This window comes from Wyeomyia smithii, chromosome 1, assembly GCF_029784165.1.
Source record: "Wyeomyia smithii strain HCP4-BCI-WySm-NY-G18 chromosome 1, ASM2978416v1, whole genome shotgun sequence".
Lineage (NCBI taxonomy): Eukaryota > Metazoa > Arthropoda > Insecta > Diptera > Culicidae > Wyeomyia > Wyeomyia smithii.
The window spans coordinates 78,516,400-78,535,577 of record NC_073694.1 but is presented as its reverse complement, the minus strand read 5'-3'; the positions used below and the strand labels follow the sequence as shown (position 1 = coordinate 78,535,577).

The 19,178-nt window shown below is 44.0% G+C and overlaps 3 protein-coding genes across 3 annotated transcripts; all 3 read left to right on the top strand.

Annotated features, from left to right (window-relative positions):
• Nucleotides 1-1,629: 1,629 nt before the first annotated feature.
• LOC129716862 (uncharacterized) lies at nt 1,630-3,081 on the top strand. Its single transcript, XM_055666703.1, has one exon. It carries the CDS (start codon nt 1,630-1,632, stop codon nt 3,079-3,081), a length of 1,452 nt encoding a protein of 483 aa, XP_055522678.1.
• Nucleotides 3,082-3,112: 31 nt separating this feature from the next.
• LOC129716861 (uncharacterized) lies at nt 3,113-5,162 on the top strand. The gene is made up of 2 exons (XM_055666702.1): nt 3,113-3,778; nt 3,831-5,162. The coding sequence occupies exons 1-2, from the start codon at nt 3,113-3,115 to the stop codon at nt 5,160-5,162; spliced, it is 1,998 nt and encodes a 665-aa protein (XP_055522677.1).
• A 4,031-nt stretch (nt 5,163-9,193) lies between these two features.
• Nucleotides 9,194-11,243, top strand: LOC129716860 (uncharacterized). Its single transcript, XM_055666701.1, has 2 exons — nt 9,194-9,859; nt 9,912-11,243. Exons 1-2 carry the CDS (start codon nt 9,194-9,196, stop codon nt 11,241-11,243), a joined length of 1,998 nt encoding a protein of 665 aa, XP_055522676.1.
• The last annotated feature ends 7,935 nt before the right edge of the window (nt 11,244-19,178 follow it).

The following is a 19,178-nucleotide window of genomic DNA, read 5'->3' as shown; positions in this document are numbered from 1 at the left end:
TTCTTCGACCATCATCAGACGCCTGAAAATATTTATTACTTTTCATTATAATTTTTCTTTTTTAAAAACAATTACACATTTAACACTTACAAATGGCTGTGTGCAACCTATCGGTCTTGTCTGACTAAACTATACTAACATGAAATTTTCCTGCTCAACTCCCTATGTTGCCCACTTCATCATCGGTAGCATTCGTTCGTGTTCGCGTTTTCGGCTCTCTCCTTAACCGAGCCAGTAGTCCGTTGTAGGTGGTGTTGAAATTTCCACACTCACGCTGTAGGTTAACCGTTCGCATTTCGCCTTCCTTCTTGATGTGAAATACCTCTGCAATCATCCTGGTTGCCGGGTCGTCTATGCGTTCTAGAATTGCGGTGTTGTCGAAATCGAGCACATGTCCTTCCTCTATTGTGTGTGTGGCTAGTCCAGATTTCGGATTCTTATTCCTACAGTCGTTCTTGTGTTCCGCTATCCTCACCTCCAGCATGCGTTTTGTCTGACCGATGTACGTTTTACCGTCGTTCGTTCCACATGGTACAGAGTATACCACGTTCTTCTGTTTGCCTGGTGGTATTCGATCTTTCATTTTGCTAAAGATTTTATGTTTGATCTTGTTTTGCGGTCGTGAGGCTAGAGTCATATCATGACGTCGCAATATTTTTCTAATTTTCTCACTCAGACACGGTATGTAGGGGGCTGATATGTATTTTGGTGGCTGTGTTGTTCTGTTTTGTGTTTCCAATGTATTATAGTGTTTGTGTATTCTGTCCTTTTTTACTCTATCGGTAAACCATGATGGATAGTTATTTTTCCTTAAAATTTCACTTGCATGATTGAGGGCCTCCCTTCGTTTTTCCCCACAGGACAACTTTATAGCCCGATCAAAAAGTGCGATCGCCGTGTTATGTTTGTGTTGGAAGGGGCTCTTGGATGTATAATCTAGATACCGTCCAATCTGCTGTTTGGGTAGCCATGCTGTCATGATTCGATCGTTTTCGCGCTCTAGTGTCATGTCCAGGAATTTAATTTTACCCTCCACCTCCATTTCCACCGTGAACTGCAAACGATCGTGAAAACTGTTGAACGTGTCTACGATCATCTGAATGTGTTCAACACCTGCCACACACATGCAATCATCTACGTACCGTTTATAAACTTTCATTTGTATTTGATTGGCCTCCAGTTTCCTTATGCACTCCTGCTCCAGTTTTTCCATGACTACGTTGGCAATCACTGGTGATAACGGCGAGCCCATGGGTACACCGAAGGTCTGTCCATACATGGTTCCCTGATACACGAAGAAGGTTGACTCAAGCACTATTTTCACTGCTTCGACGAAGCTCTCCTTGTCGATCTTCGTATGGTGTTCCACTTCTCCCCATCTTTCCTCCAAGCATCCCAATGCGTAGTCCACTGGTACGTTGGTGTATAGGGAGACCATGTCCAATGAAAACAGAACTTCTTTCGAAACGAGAACTGGAGAAGGTGATGTTCAAACACCGGGTCCGAATTCTTAGCATAATGATAGCAGACACCAAAAGAACGATTGCGAACCTCAAAAAAGTCAAACAAAACGTGAACCAAAAATTAGAGGAAAAGTTCGAACAAAGTGATGCACAGAGAGTACGGAAAATGGCGGAGGAGAAAGCACTAGCAGTGTACAACAAGGTGAGAGAAAGAGAGGTTAGAAAGTTGGCCAGGTTGAAGGCAACAAGTATCATGGAGATGAACACAGAAGCGGAATGGATAGAGAACACAACAAAAACGGAGATTCCGGACTACGTAGAACGCACACTGATGCTGGGCCCAAACTTCAACATCGAGAACAGACGAGACGTTCCGTATATCGAGCTGATAGCAAGCATCGAAAAAGTTATCCAGAACAAAGAAAATGCAGACGAGATCAGGTCGGAAGTTTCCAACGCTATGATCAATCACATTAATTACCGCCACCAACCCCACCACCCTCCGGGAGAATGGATCGAGAAAGAGGTTATCAAAAGTAAGAAGTTTATAAAGGCAAACCCGAACCTGGTCATCACGAAAGCTGACGAAGGTAGCAAAACAGTAATTATGGAGGCTGATGAGTACCACGAAAAAATGGTTATCCTGCTCACGGACGAGAACACGTATAAAAAACTTACAAAAAATCCAACTAACAAAATCATCAAAAAAATCAACAGTTTCATCGACAGATGGCACAACAAAGGATACATCGACTTTCGGACACAAAAGAGCCTGAAGGAATCCAGTTGCAATCCACCACGCATTTACGGATTACCGAAAATACATAAAGACAACCGACCCCTCCGGCCGGTGGTGTCCACGATTGGATCGGCAACATATAACATTGCCAGATATCTTGCCGGAATAATTGCCAAGGTGGTAGGAAAAACGGATTTCCACGTCCGTAATAGTTTTGATTTTGCCGAGGAGATAGCAGGAGTCCAGACGAGTGAAGGAGAAGTTCTGTTTTCATTGGACGTGGTCTCCCTATACACCAACGTACCAGTGGACTACGCATTGGGATGCTTGGAGGAAAGATGGGGAGAAGTGGAACACCATACGAAGATCGACAAGGAGAGCTTCGTCGAAGCAGTGAAAATAGTGCTTGAGTCAACCTTCTTCGTGTATCAGGGAACCATGTATGGACAGACCTTCGGCTCGCCGTTATCACCAGTGATTGCCAACGTAGTCATGGAAAAACTGGAGCAGGAGTGCATAAGGAAACTGGAGGCCAATCAAATACAAATGAAAGTTTATGAACGGTACGTAGATGATTGCATGTGTGTGGCAGGTGTTGAACACATTCAGATGATCGTAGACACGTTCAACAGTTTTCACGATCGTTTGCAGTTCACGGTGGAAATGGAGGTGGAGGGTAAAATTAAATTCCTGGACATGACACTAGAGTGCGAAAACGATCGAATCATGACAGCATGGCTACCCAAACAGCAGATTGGACGGTATCTAGATTATACATCCAAGAGCCCCTTCCAACACAAACATAACACGGCGATCGCACTTTTTGATCGGGCTATAAGCACTAGCAGTGTACAACAAGGTGAGAGAAAGAGAGGTTAGAAAGTTGGCCAGGTTGAAGGCAACAAGTATCATGGAGATGAACACAGAAGCGGAATGGATAGAGAACACAACAAAAACGGAGATTCCGGACTACGTAGAACGCACACTGATGCTGGGCCCAAACTTCAACATCGAGAACAGACGAGACGTTCCGTATATCGAGCTGATAGCAAGCATCGAAAAAGTTATCCAGAACAAAGAAAATGCAGACGAGATCAGGTCGGAAGTTTCCAACGCTATGATCAATCACATTAATTACCGCCACCAACCCCACCACCCTCCGGGAGAATGGATCGAGAAAGAGGTTATCAAAAGTAAGAAGTTTATAAAGGCAAACCCGAACCTGGTCATCACGAAAGCTGACAAAGGTAGCAAAACAGTAATTATGGAGGCTGATGAGTATCACGAAAAAATGGTTAACCTGCTCACGGACGAGAACACGTATAAAAAACTTACAAAAAATCCAACTAACAAAATCATCAAAAAAATCAACAGTTTCATCGACGGATGGCACAACAAAGGATACATCGACTTTCGGACACAAAAGAGCCTGAAGGAATCCAGTTGCAATCCACCACGCATTTACGGATTACCGAAAATACATAAAGACAACCGACCCCTCCGGCCGGTGGTGTCCACGATTGGATCGGCAACATATAACATTGCCAGATATCTTGCCGGAATAAGTGCCAAGGTGGTAGGAAAAAAGGGATTACCACGTCCGTAATAGTTTTGATTTTGCCGAGGAGATAGCAGGAGTCCAGACGAGTGAAGGAGAAGTTCTGTTTTCATTGGACGTGGTCTCCCTATACACCAACGTACCAGTGGACTACGCATTGGGATGCTTGGAGGAAAGATGGGGAGAAGTGGAACACCATACGAAGATCGACAAGGAGAGCTTCGTCGAAGCAGTGAAAATAGTGCTTGAGTCAACCTTCTTCGTGTATCAGGGAACCATGTATGGACAGACCTTCGGTGTACCCATGGGCTCGCCGTTATCACCAGTGATTTCCAACGTAGTCATGGAAAAACTGGAGCAGGAGTGCATAAGGAAACTGGAGGCCAATCAAATACAAATGAAAGTTTATAAACGGTACGTAGATGATTGCATGTGTGTGGCAGGTGTTGAACACATTCAGATGATCGTAGACACGTTCAACAGTTTTCACGATCGTTTGCAGTTCACGGTGGAAATGGAGGTGGAGGGTAAAATTAAATTCCTGGACATGACACTAGAGCGCGAAAACGATCGAATCATGACAGCATGGCTACCCAAACAGCAGATTGGACGGTATCTAGATTATACATCCAAGAGCCCCTTCCAACACAAACATAACACGGCGATCGCACTTTTTGATCGGGCTATAAAGTTGTTCTGTGGGGGAAAACGAAGGGAGGCCCTCAATCATGCAAGTGAAATTTTGAGGAAAAATAACTATCCATCATGGTTTACCGATAGAGTAAAAAAGGACAGAATACACAAACACTATAATACATTGGAAACACAAAACAGAACAACACAGCCACCAAAATACATATCAGCCCCCTACATACCGTGTCTGAGTGAGAAAATTAGAAAAATATTGCGACGTCATGATATGACTCTAGCCTCACGACCGCAAAACAAGATCAAACATAAAATCTTTAGCAAAATGAAAGATCGAATACGACCAGGCAAACAGAAGAACGTGGTATACTCTGTACCATGTGGAACGAACGACGGTAAAACGTACATCGGTCAGACAAAACGCATGCTGGAGGTGAGGATAGCGGAACACAAGAACGACTGTAGGAATAAGAATCCGAAATCTGGACTAGCCACACATACAATAGAGGAAGGACATGTGTTCGATTTCGACAACACCGCAATTCTAGAACGCATAGACGACCCGGCAACCAGGATGATTGCAGAGGTATTTCACATCAAGAAGGAAAGCGAAATGCGAACGGTTAACCTACAGCGTGAGTGTGGAAATTTCAACACCACCTACAACGGACTATTGGCTCGGTTAAGGAGAGAGCCGAAAACGCGAACACGAACGAATGCTACCGATGATGAAGTGGGCAACATAGGGAGTTGAGCAGGAAAATTTCATGTTAGTATAGTTTAGTCAGACAAGACCGATAGGTTGCACACAGCCATTTGTAAGTGTTAAATGTGTAATTGTTTTTAAAAAAGAAAAATTATAATGAAAAGTAATAAATATTTTCAGGCGTCTGATGATGGTCGAAGAATAGTAGACCGAAACGCGTTACGCGAAATAAAGCTGTTTTATTTAATTTTCACCGATAAGAGCCAATAAAACAGACAAGTAAACGTTCACGGTGATTAATCTAACCAATATTAAATTGTTTGCGCCGATGCCTAGTATTGATCGGTTGGCACCGCTGTCTAGCAACCCAATCACAGAAATCTCATAAATCTGCACTTCAACGAATGGTCTGTCGTCATGCGGCAAGTGAATAAAGAGATCGTTTACTTCAAAATTTGATGAATGAACATATTTCTGCTCGCCTACCTGGCGGTAGCCAGTGTTAACAAGACTAGGAAATTGAGTAGCGTTAAGTTGAGGATTTTCAAAAGAATTGTGACTCGTTTGCCCCACCAAACGGTCTACTGTGCGTTTTTTGCACAATATGGGCAGTCTTTCGCATCCACATTGTGGAAACCACACCTATTACAAAATTTGTGCTTTGGACGTTGGCATTCTCTGGCATGGTGGCCGGGAAGCCTACAGTTGAAGCACATTCCCTCCTTTGGCGGGAGGTAATTTTCCAAAATAATCTTCAGTCCTGATGAACTTGGGCCTGGTTGAGGTTCGCGTTTGTTCGAGGGAACTGAGTTTTGTGACGTAGATTTCCCCGCCATTTCGTTATCGGACTCATCGATCTTCGATCGATAAAAGTTACGCGTTTTGTGACGGGTTTCAGATATGGGTTGTTCTTTCGGTTTCGCGCCCGTACGTAATTCGTTCACGTTTGCTCGATTTCGCGTACCCGATTCTTCCGTGTGAGTATTATATTTAAACCAGAATGTGGCGTCTAACCGACGACCAAACGCTTTCAAATCTGCCAGATTATTTATGTTCGATGCGACCGCGTAGCCTTTATAATCGGCTCTCATGTTTCGCGACACGATTTCGAACTTTTCAGCTTCGGAAACCGGTACCGTAAGAGAATTGAATATTTTCTGCATTTCGAAAAGGTAATCTTGAAACTTTTCTCTGGGTCCCTGTTTTCGCGCGCCGGCCCGACTTTCCGCAGCGTGATCGTGATCCGGGTTCAGAAACTCTTTTTTCATCTCACGCACGAGATCTTTCCACGAAACAAAATCTTCATTCTCCATCCCAGTCATAAACCAGGTTTTCGCGACCCCTCCGAATAAATGGATGGCTGATCTGAATAAATCTTTATGAGACATTCTTTCCGATTTGGCTATAAACTCGACTTCACGGATAAACTTCATCAATCCCTGTCCCTGATCCTTTCCGTCGTAACGTAAATTCCAGTCACAGACGGGTCTACTTTTTCGGCTGATTTGCTGACGCGCTTTAACTTTCGCCTTAAAACGTGTTGGGGAAGGAGAGTCGGACTTTTCTGAATCCACTGACTCAGAACTTTCGTATCGCGGTCTGGGTTTCGAGATTTTCTTGTCTAACGGTAAACGGGTTTCGATCCTTGCTACCCGCTTAGATGGCGCGGATCTAGTGGCGTGTTGACACACACAGCGTGGGTTTGACGCGAATGGATACCACGGGAAGGCGTTCGACGTTACCGACGTCAACTGTCGACCCCTATCTGCGGACTTTCGACTGCTTTGTCTGGAGTCCGAGTGTTCAACACTACTAACGTCCGTTTCCTCTCTAGCAGGAACCCCGTCTTTATCGCTCTCCGGTGACTGTTGCTGACCGGTTTCCATATTCAACTTAGATAACGATTGGGCAATCTGCGCAACCATTTGAGCTTGAATTGCGGGAACCGGTGAAAATGGAGAAAAGTAAGTGTTCAAAAGCTCACGAATGGAATTTTTCAGTCTATCCAAATCGTCTAAATCTTCATCTTCCTCTGCACAATCTTGCGCTCTGACGCATCTAGCGAAAAAATGTACCAATCTCGATTTTAAAGAATCTCTCACTCCCTCAAATCTTTTGTTGTTTTCTAGAATATCACGAATATCCTTAAGACTGTTATCTATCGTTTTCATTTCCTCATCTGGCGTTATGTACACCGAATAAACTCAATATCTTTCATATTTCCATCTTTCTCTTCTCGCAGGCGATCGCGTAGTCGCCTCCTAAGGGTAGATAAGCTAACGGTTTCATCAAACTGCACAGCTCGAACTGTAAGTTCGTGCTCTACTTCGGCTCGCTCTAAATGGTGAACCAGTAAACTATCGTACTGCATTTGTATTTCCACGTTCATCTTGAATAAGCGTTAACAATCAGTCTCGATCAATTCCACAAAATATTCTACACGAATCCTATCCGGGTCAGCGTCTGTGCCCTTTCAGACTCCCCCTGCTTTCCACGTGTACTCACCCTTCACAGTGACAGTCTGTTTCACCTGCACTCCAGGATTGTTTTAAAAGCGGCACCGGGATTCTAAGGCTGTAAACTACTTCTGGAATTAATCAAGATTTCTTGTAATCTTTGTAAAAGATTTCGTTTGAAGAACGAAACCAATTAAATAGATCAGAATCTGATTTTCCTCCCTTCAACCGGGGTTGAAAAAAAAACTCGTGAAAATTAAAAAGTTTTAGTTGGGCGCCAATTTGTAACCTCGAAAACCCCCAACTGTAGGCTACCTGCACTCCAGTCGGGGTTTGATTCTCATGGGTGTCGTTTACTGGTGAACTAATGCTGTCAGCCGAGGCGAGCCACCCTGTACAGTCTTCTCGTCGTGAAGGGGAATTAACTCAATCGACTAAGGGGGATGAACTAACTCGCGGTCAACTGTGGCATGTGTCGCCGAACGGACCCTAACAAACGGGGGGATGCTCGAAGGCAACGGATGCGATTATTTCTAACCAACCGAAAAGACGCGAGGGCTGATAACCCCTTTGCGGGTTTAGGTTAATCGTTTCAATAAGCGAAGTGAGGGCAAAATAGTACCTAAACTCGAATAGTTTGCAAACTAGCTTAAGCCGTGTACGGCTACTATAATTCCTAGTAATTAATTGTGTACTCTTACAACTATGCACAGTCTTAATGCTAGTAAACTCACGAAACTGCCTCTAGGAGCGATTCCCGCCCACGGGTTGCTTGTTTCCAGTTCCGCTGACAGTTCCGTACACCGACTCAGGCCTCACCGCTGGCGAACGATGTGTGAATCTCTGGATTGGGGCGCATCAGCCCACAAAAGGACTTCTGCCGTAGCCGGATGCCGATTTTAATGATGGGATGCGTTGACCAACTGTCAAGAGCATAGCACAACGGCTCGAAGTTGTGGCCAAATCGCTGCCAAGTATGGTAGGCGAACCGTCGCCAAAGCCAAGCCTAATACTGCCGCCGATAAACTGGCAAATATCACCGCCGAACCGGGTAGTTCCCGAAAGCCACGTGATCTTTCCTCCAAGTCCCGTCACCCTAACCTCTTTCCGAACCGATTATCCGTGTGTATCAGGGAACCATGTATGGACAGACCTTCGGTGTACCCATGGGCTCGCCGTTATCACCAGTGATTGCCAACGTAGTCATGGAAAAACTGGAGCAGGAGTGCATAAGGAAACTGGAGGCCAATCAAATACAAATGAAAGTTTATGAACGGTACGTAGATGATTGCATGTGTGTGGCAGGTGTTGAACACATTCAGATGATCGTAGACACGTTCAACAGTTTTCACGATCGTTTGCAGTTCACGGTGAAAATGGAGGTGGAGGGTAAAATTAAATTCCTGGACATGACACTAGAGTGCGAAAACGATCGAATCATGACAGCATGGCTACCCAAACAGCAGATTGGACGGTATCTAGATTATACATCCAAGAGCCCCTTCCAACACAAACATAACACGGCGATCGCACTTTTTGATCGGGCTATAAGCACTAGCAGTGTACAACAAGGTGAGAGAAAGAGAGGTTAGAAAGTTGGCCAGGTTGAAGGCAACAAGTATCATGGAGATGAACACAGAAGCGGAATGGATAGAGAACACAACAAAAACGGAGATTCCGGACTACGTAGAACGCACACTGATGCTGGGCCCAAACTTCAACATCGAGAACAGACGAGACGTTCCGTATATCGAGCTGATAGCAAGCATCGAAAAAGTTATCCAGAACAAAGAAAATGCAGACGAGATCAGGTCGGAAGTTTCCAACGCTATGATCAATCACATTAATTACCGCCACCAACCCCACCACCCTCCGGGAGAATGGATCGAGAAAGAGGTTATCAAAAGTAAGAAGTTTATAAAGGCAAACCCGAACCTGGTCATCACGAAAGCTGACAAAGGTAGCAAAACAGTAATTATGGAGGCTGATGAGTATCACGAAAAAATGGTTAACCTGCTCACGGACGAGAACACGTATAAAAAACTTACAAAAAATCCAACTAACAAAATCATCAAAAAAATCAACAGTTTCATCGACGGATGGCACAACAAAGGATACATCGACTTTCGGACACAAAAGAGCCTGAAGGAATCCAGTTGCAATCCACCACGCATTTACGGATTACCGAAAATACATAAAGACAACCGACCCCTCCGGCCGGTGGTGTCCACGATTGGATCGGCAACATATAACATTGCCAGATATCTTGCCGGAATAAGTGCCAAGGTGGTAGGAAAAAAGGGATTACCACGTCCGTAATAGTTTTGATTTTGCCGAGGAGATAGCAGGAGTCCAGACGAGTGAAGGAGAAGTTCTGTTTTCATTGGACGTGGTCTCCCTATACACCAACGTACCAGTGGACTACGCATTGGGATGCTTGGAGGAAAGATGGGGAGAAGTGGAACACCATACGAAGATCGACAAGGAGAGCTTCGTCGAAGCAGTGAAAATAGTGCTTGAGTCAACCTTCTTCGTGTATCAGGGAACCATGTATGGACAGACCTTCGGTGTACCCATGGGCTCGCCGTTATCACCAGTGATTTCCAACGTAGTCATGGAAAAACTGGAGCAGGAGTGCATAAGGAAACTGGAGGCCAATCAAATACAAATGAAAGTTTATAAACGGTACGTAGATGATTGCATGTGTGTGGCAGGTGTTGAACACATTCAGATGATCGTAGACACGTTCAACAGTTTTCACGATCGTTTGCAGTTCACGGTGGAAATGGAGGTGGAGGGTAAAATTAAATTCCTGGACATGACACTAGAGCGCGAAAACGATCGAATCATGACAGCATGGCTACCCAAACAGCAGATTGGACGGTATCTAGATTATACATCCAAGAGCCCCTTCCAACACAAACATAACACGGCGATCGCACTTTTTGATCGGGCTATAAAGTTGTTCTGTGGGGGAAAACGAAGGGAGGCCCTCAATCATGCAAGTGAAATTTTAAGGAAAAATAACTATCCATCATGGTTTACCGATAGAGTAAAAAAGGACAGAATACACAAACACTATAACACATTGGAAACACAAAACAGAACAACACAGCCACCAAAATACATATCAGCCCCCTACATACCGTGTCTGAGTGAGAAAATTAGAAAAATATTGCGACGTCATGATATGACTCTAGCCTCACGACCGCAAAACAAGATCAAACATAAAATCTTTAGCAAAATGAAAGATCGAATACGACCAGGCAAACAGAAGAACGTGGTATACTCTGTACCATGTGGAACGAACGACGGTAAAACGTACATCGGTCAGACAAAACGCATGCTGGAGGTGAGGATAGCGGAACACAAGAACGACTGTAGGAATAAGAATCCGAAATCTGGACTAGCCACACATACAATAGAGGAAGGACATGTGTTCGATTTCGACAACACCGCATTTCTAGAACGCATAGACGACCCGGCAACCAGGATGATTGCAGAGGTATTTCACATCAAGAAGGAAGGCGAAATGCGAACGGTTAACCTACAGCGTGAGTGTGGAAATTTCAACACCACCTACAACGGACTATTGGCTCGGTTAAGGAGAGAGCCGAAAACGCGAACACGAACGAATGCTACCGATGATGAAGTGGGCAACATAGGGAGTTGAGCAGGAAAATTTCATGTTAGTATAGTTTAGTCAGACAAGACCGATAGGTTGCACACAGCCATTTGTAAGTGTTAAATGTGTAATTGTTTTTAAAAAAGAAAAATTATAATGAAAAGTAATAAATATTTTCAGGCGTCTGATGATGGTCGAAGAATAGTAGACCGAAACGCGTTACGCGAAATAAAGCTGTTTTATTTAATTTTCACCGATAAGAGCCAATAAAACAGACAAGTAAACGTTCACGGTGATTAATCTAACCAATATTAAATTGTTTGCGCCGATGCCTAGTATTGATCGGTTGGCACCGCTGTCTAGCAACCCAATCACAGAAATCTCATAAATCTGCACTTCAACGAATAGTCTGTCGTCATGCGGCAAGTGAATAAAGAGATCGTTTACTTCAAAATTTGATGAATGAACATATTCCTGCTCGCCTACCTGGCGGTAGCCAGTGTTAACAAGACTAGGAAATTGAGTAGCGTTAAGTTGAGGATTTTCAAAAGAATTGTGACTCGTTTGCCCCACCAAACGGTCTACTGTGCGTTTTTTGCACAATATGGACAGTCTTTCGCAGCCACATTGTGGAAACCACACCTATTACAAAATTTGTGCTTTGGACGTTGGCATTCTCTGGCATGGTGGCCGGGAAGCCTACAGTTGAAGCACATTCCCTCCTTTGGCGGGAGGTAATTTTCCAAAATAATCTTCAGTCCTGATGAACTTGGGCCTGGTTGAGGTTCGCGTTTGTTCGAGGGAACTGAGTTTTGTGACGTAGATTTCCCCGCCATTTCGTTATCGGACTCATCGATCTTCGATCGATAAAAGTTACGCGTTTTGTGACGGGTTTCAGATATGGGTTGTTCTTTCGGTTTCGCGCCCGTACGTAATTCGTTCACGTTTGCTCGATTTCGCGTACCCGATTCTTCCGTGTGAGTATTATATTTAAACCAGAATGTGGCGTCTAACCGACGACCAAACGCTTTCAAATCTGCCAGATTATTTATGTTCGATGCGACCGCGTAGCCTTTGTAATCGGCTCTCATGTTTCGCGACACGATTTCGAACTTTTCAGCTTCGGAAACCGGTACCGTAAGAGAATTGAATATTTTCTGCATTTCGAAAAGGTAATCTTGAAACTTTTCTCTGGGTCCCTGTTTTCGCGCGCCGGCCCGACTTTCCGCAGCGTGATCGTGATCCGGGTTCAGAAACTCTTTTTTCATCTCACGCACGAGATCTTTCCACGAAACAAAATCTTCATTCTCCATCCCAGTCATAAACCAGGTTTTCGCGACCCCTCCGAATAAATGGATGGCTGATCTGAATAAATCTTTATGAGACATTCTTTCCGATTTGGCTATAAACTCGACTTCACGGATAAACTTCATCAATCCCTGTCCCTGATCCTTTCCGTCGTAACGTAAATTCCAGTCACAGACGGGTCTACTTTTTCGGCTGATTTGCTGACGCGCTTTAACTTTCGCCTTAAAACGTGTTGGGGAAGGAGAGTCGGACTTTTCTGAATCCACTGACTCAGAACTTTCGTATCACGGTCTGGGTTTCGAGATTTTCTTGTCTAACGGTAAACGGGTTTCGATCCTTGCTACCCGCTTAGATGGCGCGGATCTAGTGGCGTGTTGACACACACAGCGTGGGTTTGACGCGAATGGATACCACGGGAAGGCGTTCGACGTTACCGACGTCAACTGTCGACCCCTATCTGCGGACTTTCGACTGCTTTGTCTGGAGTCCGAGTGTTCAACACTACTAACGTCCGTTTCCTCTCTAGCAGGAACCCCGTCTTTATCGCTCTCCGGTGACTGTTGCTGACCGGTTTCCATATTCAACTTAGATAACGATTGGGCAATCTGCGCAACCATTTGAGCTTGAATTGCGGGAACCGGTGAAAATGGAGAAAAGTAAGTGTTCAAAAGCTCACGAATGGAATTTTTCAGTCTATCCAAATCGTCTAAATCTTCATCTTCCTCTGCACAATCTTGCGCTCTGACGCATCTAGCGAAAAAATGTACCAATCTCGATTTTAAAGAATCTCTCACTCCCTCAAATATTTTGTTGTTTTCTAGAATATCACGAATATCCTTAAGACTGTTATCTATCGTTTTCATTTCCTCATCTGGCGTTATGTACACCGAATAAACTCAATATCTTTCATATTTTCATCTTTCTCTTCTCGCAGGCGATCGCGTAGTCGCCTCCTAAGGGTAGATAAGCTAACGGTTTCATCAAACTGCACAGCTCGAACTGTAAGTTCGTGCTCTACTTCGGCTCGCTCTAAATGGTGAACCAGTAAACTATCGTACTGCATTTGTATTTCCACGTTCATCTTGAATAAGCGTTAACAATCAGTTTCGATCAATTCCACAAAATATTCTACACGAATCCTATCCGGGTCAGCGTCTGTGCCCTTTCAGACTCCCCCTGCTTTCCACGTGTACTCACCCTTCACAGTGACAGTCTGTTTCACCTGCACTCCAGGATTGTTTTAAAAGCGGCACCGGGATTCTAAGGCTGTAAACTACTTCTGGAATTAATCAAGATTTCTTGTAACCTTTGTAAAAGATTTCGTTTGAAGAACGAAACCAATTAAATAGATCAGAATCTGATTTTCCTCCCTTCAACCGGGGTTGAAAAAAAAACTCGTGAAAATTAAAAAGTTTTAGTTGGGCGCCAATTTGTAACCTCGAAAACCCCCAACTGTAGGCTACCTGCACTCCAGTCGGGGTTTGATTCTCATGGGTGTCGTTTACTGGTGAACTAATGCTGTCAGCCGAGGCGAGCCACCCTGTACAGTCTTCTCGTCGTGAAGGGGAATTAACTCAATCGACTAAGGGGGATGAACTAACTCGCGGTCAACTGTGGCATGTGTCGCCGAACGGACCCTAACAAACGGGGGGATGCTCGAAGGCAACGGATGCGATTATTTCTAACCAACCGAGAAGACGCGAGGGCTGATAACCCCTTTGCGGGTTTAGGTTAATCGTTTCAATAAGCGAAGTGAGGGCAAAATAGTACCTAAACTCAAATAGTTTGCAAACTAGCTTAAGCCGTGTACGGCTACTATAATTCCCAGTAATTAATTGTGTACTCTTACAACTATGCACAGTCTTAATGCTAGTAAACTCACGAAACTGCCTCTAGGAGCGATTCCCGCCCACGGGTTGCTTGTTTCCAGTTCCGCTGACAGTTCCGTACACCGACTCAGGCCTCACCGCTGGCGAACGATGTGTGAATCTCTGGATTGGGGCGCATCAGCCCACAAAAGGACTTCTGCCGTAGCCGGATGCCGATTTTAATGATGGGATGCGTTGACCAACTGTCAAGAGCATAGCACAACGGCTCGAAGTTGTGGCCAAATCGCTGCCAAGTATGGTAGGCGAACCGTCGCCAAAGCCAAGCCTAATACTGCCGCCGATAAACTGGCAAATATCACCACCGAACCGGGTAGTTCCCGAAAGCCACGTGATCTTTCCTCCAAGTCCCGTCACCCTAACCTCTTTCCGAACCGATTGTCCGTCCGAACAGGGGGGGGGGGAACTTTCTCCAAATTTTCTGAAGGGAAAAACTTGGAAATTTGTTCCAAAAACAGAAAAAAAGGCCCTTTCTGGACCTATTCATTTTTATTAGTGTTTGTGTTGTACATTTAGTTAGTTTTTAACATGTGCTAGCCTTAGGTTTTAACAATAATGATCTACATTTTAATAATTAACAATTTACCTTTTTTTTCGTTGTATTTTAATCTTTCTTTTAGTGTAGCGTTACCGTGTGTCGTTGTTACAATGCCTTAGATCTAAATAACAAATTTAATTTTACATACTGTATCTAGTCAGGTAAAGTCGCACGACTTACCACACTTCTTATTTTGGTAACACTTTTCAACTTCCTTCTGTCCCTCTTAATGTTCTTAGCTTTTTTTATTTTTTTTTAACTATACTGCTTTTTAACTATTTTACACTTCTTCACTTTTCTTCAATTCAAGAGTTAGATTAAATTTTCCGTCGCGCACTTCTACTCGCCTTCGCGGTTAGGAACAGAAAAGAACTTATCCGGAAAGATGCCGAGAGTTCTAGGGCTAAAGTTGTTAGAGAGGGCCAAGATCTGTCACTAGTTGTCAAATCTTGACATTCGGCCACATCCGTTCAGCAACGCATTTACACGAGACGTAGTTAATTAATACCCCCTTTTACGCAATCTTTTCGCATACATTCTGGAGTACGTTCACACGCTTCTGAGAGAAGGTTGCCAGATAAAGGCGAAGAATATTGGGATCAACATTCTCCTCTCGCAATGTTGACAGCATTTTTCATTGAGTCGTACTTACTCGTAAGGAAAACTTGGGATGAAGTCCCAAGAGTCTTTTTGGGAACCGCAGGTTACATACCGCCATGGCAATTCAGCGGATTGCAGCATTGTTTTTGTCTAGCTGCGAAATATTGCCCAAACTGTTTTTCATGGCTTCCGCATATAGTTGAACACCAGACCGAAGTTTGAACAAAATCCATTCTCGCGATGTTAAGTGCGAGTGCTGTACACTCACTTTTTAAACTCCAACCTATTGAACACACCATTTTTTTCACTGTCGTGAAAACTCAAATCAAAACAAAGGAATAAACTATCAAAAAGGCCATGAGTAACCCAAGATGTGAAATAGCGCTATTGTTTCGAGTGAGTTTCAACATTTGGTCACATTCGTTGTGTGAATTTAACGAACTCGTTATCTTAAAAGTTGAATATATCCAGGATAGGTGATTCTTATGTAAAATTTTCCACATTGGTGACATCAGATTTAAAAAAAATTGGGGGTGTTTTGAGATAAACGAAGTTTTAGTTTTTAAACGTAAAAATATCAATATTGGCAACACTTTTTACAAAATCTGATGATGCCTTTCGATTGAAAATTTTATAACCTTTAAAAAGAGTGTCTAATATTGTCTGTAGCTTTTACGATCTCTGAGATATGATGTTTTTCACAAACATGGAAAATGATGTCAAAAAATACAAAAATGGAGGGCTCCGCAATTAGAGGTGGGTTGTCCAATTGACCCAAAACTCTGGATTTTTTAGTTTCGACCTGAAACAACTCATTTCATTCAATTCGAAGCGAATCGGAGAGGGTCGTTGCATTTGCCTGATCACTTGACATGGAATGACCCATATACATTCCATGCTTCTTATCAGAGCATCGAAATCAACACAAATGGAGATGTCATCATTTATAAGGCAATCCACGAGACAGTTGCGATCAGCTGATTTCAGTCTGTTTTCAACTTATGACAGCTTTATGTATGTTCGATCGGTCGCAACTTGGATTCAATCCGGATCCAGAAGCGTGAAAAGCAAATGTTATCCGATCGGTAGCTCGAGTATCGTGAGTGCCAATCCTAAATACAACAATAAAAAATCAGTTTTGATATTATTGCCGACATTAAAAGATTTTAGTTTTGGTCGTGTTTTGGTTTTGCAGCTTGAAAAACAAACGTACAAGCAGTGAAACGTCACCCATGGATTGCCTTATTGGCTAAGAACTAGTACTGCACCTAGGATCGATTCTCAAACCTAGCAAACTTACGTTACCAATAAGACTAGAGCCATAGTGGCTCGTGCTGTATCAAAAAGTTGATGCCGTGCTGCTCGATTTTGAGCTGTGTTTCGTCAGTTCTCCAGACGTCGCATCAGTCTCTTTCGATCTGGTCGTGCCGGCAGGGTTACTGACGAGAAGTGATTTTACAGAGTTGTCGTCCGGCATCCTTACGACGTGACCGGCCCACCGCCATGGGCGTAGCCAGAATTTCAGATAGGGGGGGCAAGCTCTTCAAAATTTTAGAAGTAAAAAAATGGTACACTAAGGTCACTTTTTACGCGGTTGTTTTTACGCGGCTTTTTTCACGTGGATTCCGGAATTAACGCGGTTTTTTACGCGGATTCCGGAATTTGCGCGTTTTCTTACGCGGCACGTATCCCCCGCGTAGAATGCGACTTTAGTGTTTTGAAAAATAGAAATAAATACTAGTCTCTAGTGATTGTTACATCAAGGCAACCAGTTAAAAGTTGTCCTTGACATCAGAGTGGAAAATTGGATTATACTTTGTCCAACGTCGAATATAAATAGATGTTCTTTACTAAAAACTCTTAAGTTCATTTAAACCTTTGGACAAATTATCTTGGCGACGAGAATCTCAAGAATCCACGAACATGGCAGAAGATAGAGTTGATCAGCAGCTGCAACCGGGAATTCAAGATAAGATTCACAAGATGGCGCAAATTTTACAGCGGATAGCGGTGCCGATGAACACTCAGCAAGCAGAGAGCACTCAACCGCTGTTCAACCATTGTTGACCTCAGCCAGGTTTTCACCCGCCGTAATGTTCTGAACGAGCGTTCAATCGTGCGCGTTTCACATGGTAGAGCAAGTGCAATTTGAATTACTTTCTCAGTCGCATGGAAGAAAGAACGGACTTTAATTAGCAGGTCTAAAAGATCCAACTCTTCCAAGTTCTTACGGTCTGCTCTCATGCTGCTGCAATGTTAATACAAAACTTCCACCTCTCCAACAAAATTGACAACTTCATAAAAAATTACGAAATTTTTGGTTTTGCGCTTGAACTCTTCCAACGACATGCGTATTACGTTAGCGGGATGCAGCAAAGACAACGCGTTGGCAGGTGCACTATCTTCATCGAACCGTGTTTCCAGCGAAGTAACAAGAGAACCAAGATAAGGAATTGTCACAGCTCGGTTCCAATACTCCAAGCTAGTTGATGCAGGCGGATTTGCCCGGTACTTTTGCCGCTGCAATATCCTTGGTGGATCAACTGAAAAACCTGTGCAATTACACTTAACATAGCGCAAGCATTTCAATCAATTATTTTTGATCTGGCTGATACTTTACACAGATGGGCTAAAGATGTCGTTTTGTGCTATAAGAGTTATTGAAAACAAAATTCTGCACCAATGTCAACATTTAGGGGGGGGGGGGGGCAACGGCCCCCTGCCCCCCTCTGGCTACGCCTATGCCCACCGCAACCTATTGACTTTTGGGGTTCTCTACAAGCAGCGCGGACAGCTCATGGTTCATGCACTGTTGCCATTATCCGTCATCCGTCTGTACTATTACTCCATACTATTTAAGTTGAGGACCTCCGCTAGAAGCGTCGTTGTATCGGTTCCGTAGAGGACTACCGGTGGTATCAGGTACATCGTCTACTTTTTGCCTAGTCGCACTGGACTCGATCGAAGTGTTCATGTCCGAGCCAATATCCGCACCGCAATTGGTGCGCACGTATGTCTAGGAAGAGCGGGCCGTCGATGAGAACAAGGTCAATTTGGTTTGTTGTACGTTGGTCAGGTGATCTCCAGGTGGTTTTGTGGATGTCCTTTCAGGAAAAGAAGGTACTTTGGACTGGCAGGAAGCTGCAAAGTTGACGCATCGCTGGGCGTTGTCGTTCGTAACGGTGTGCAGGCTGTGCGGGCCGATGACCGGTTTATATATGTCTTCCCTACCGATCTGAGCGTTCTTGCCCCCGATATCGATCTTGATGTCTCTACGCGAGCAGCTATCGTAGAGTTTCTCCAGCTGTGCGTAGAACGTTTCTTTCTCTATATCCGGTCGTCCTTCGTGAGGGCAGTGCACATTGAGAATAGTGTAGTTATAGAGCCAGCCTTTACCATATGTGAAGAAAAAAAACGGCCTTTTATTCTCAACAAACACAACCTGTCGCTGATCGCCTGCCACGCCACTTGATCGTACGATTCTGCATCCTGCCCAGCACTATAAAGCCGGTACCTAGCTCATTGGTCTAGCAAGTCGCGTTCAAAAGTTAGGTATGCCGCCCTCTGCTCGGCGAAATTTGTAACTAATTCCATTAAATCATATGAAGGACAGCAGTAAACGAAGCAGCTTTCTAGAAGATATGGATAACA

Excerpts from the sequence above, each read along its gene's own strand:
- LOC129716862 (XM_055666703.1), top strand. The coding sequence starts at position 1,630 with ATGGCGGAGGAGAAAGCACTAGCAGTGTACAACAAGGTGAGAGAAAGA.
- LOC129716861 (XM_055666702.1), top strand. The coding sequence starts at position 3,113 with ATGGAGATGAACACAGAAGCGGAATGGATAGAGAACACAACAAAAACG. Across the intron at positions 3,779-3,830 it reads CCGGAATAAGTGCCAAGGTG|ATAGCAGGAGTCCAGACGAG; the intron begins GTAGGAAAAAAG and ends TTTGCCGAGGAG.
- LOC129716860 (XM_055666701.1), top strand. The coding sequence starts at position 9,194 with ATGGAGATGAACACAGAAGCGGAATGGATAGAGAACACAACAAAAACG. Across the intron at positions 9,860-9,911 it reads CCGGAATAAGTGCCAAGGTG|ATAGCAGGAGTCCAGACGAG; the intron begins GTAGGAAAAAAG and ends TTTGCCGAGGAG.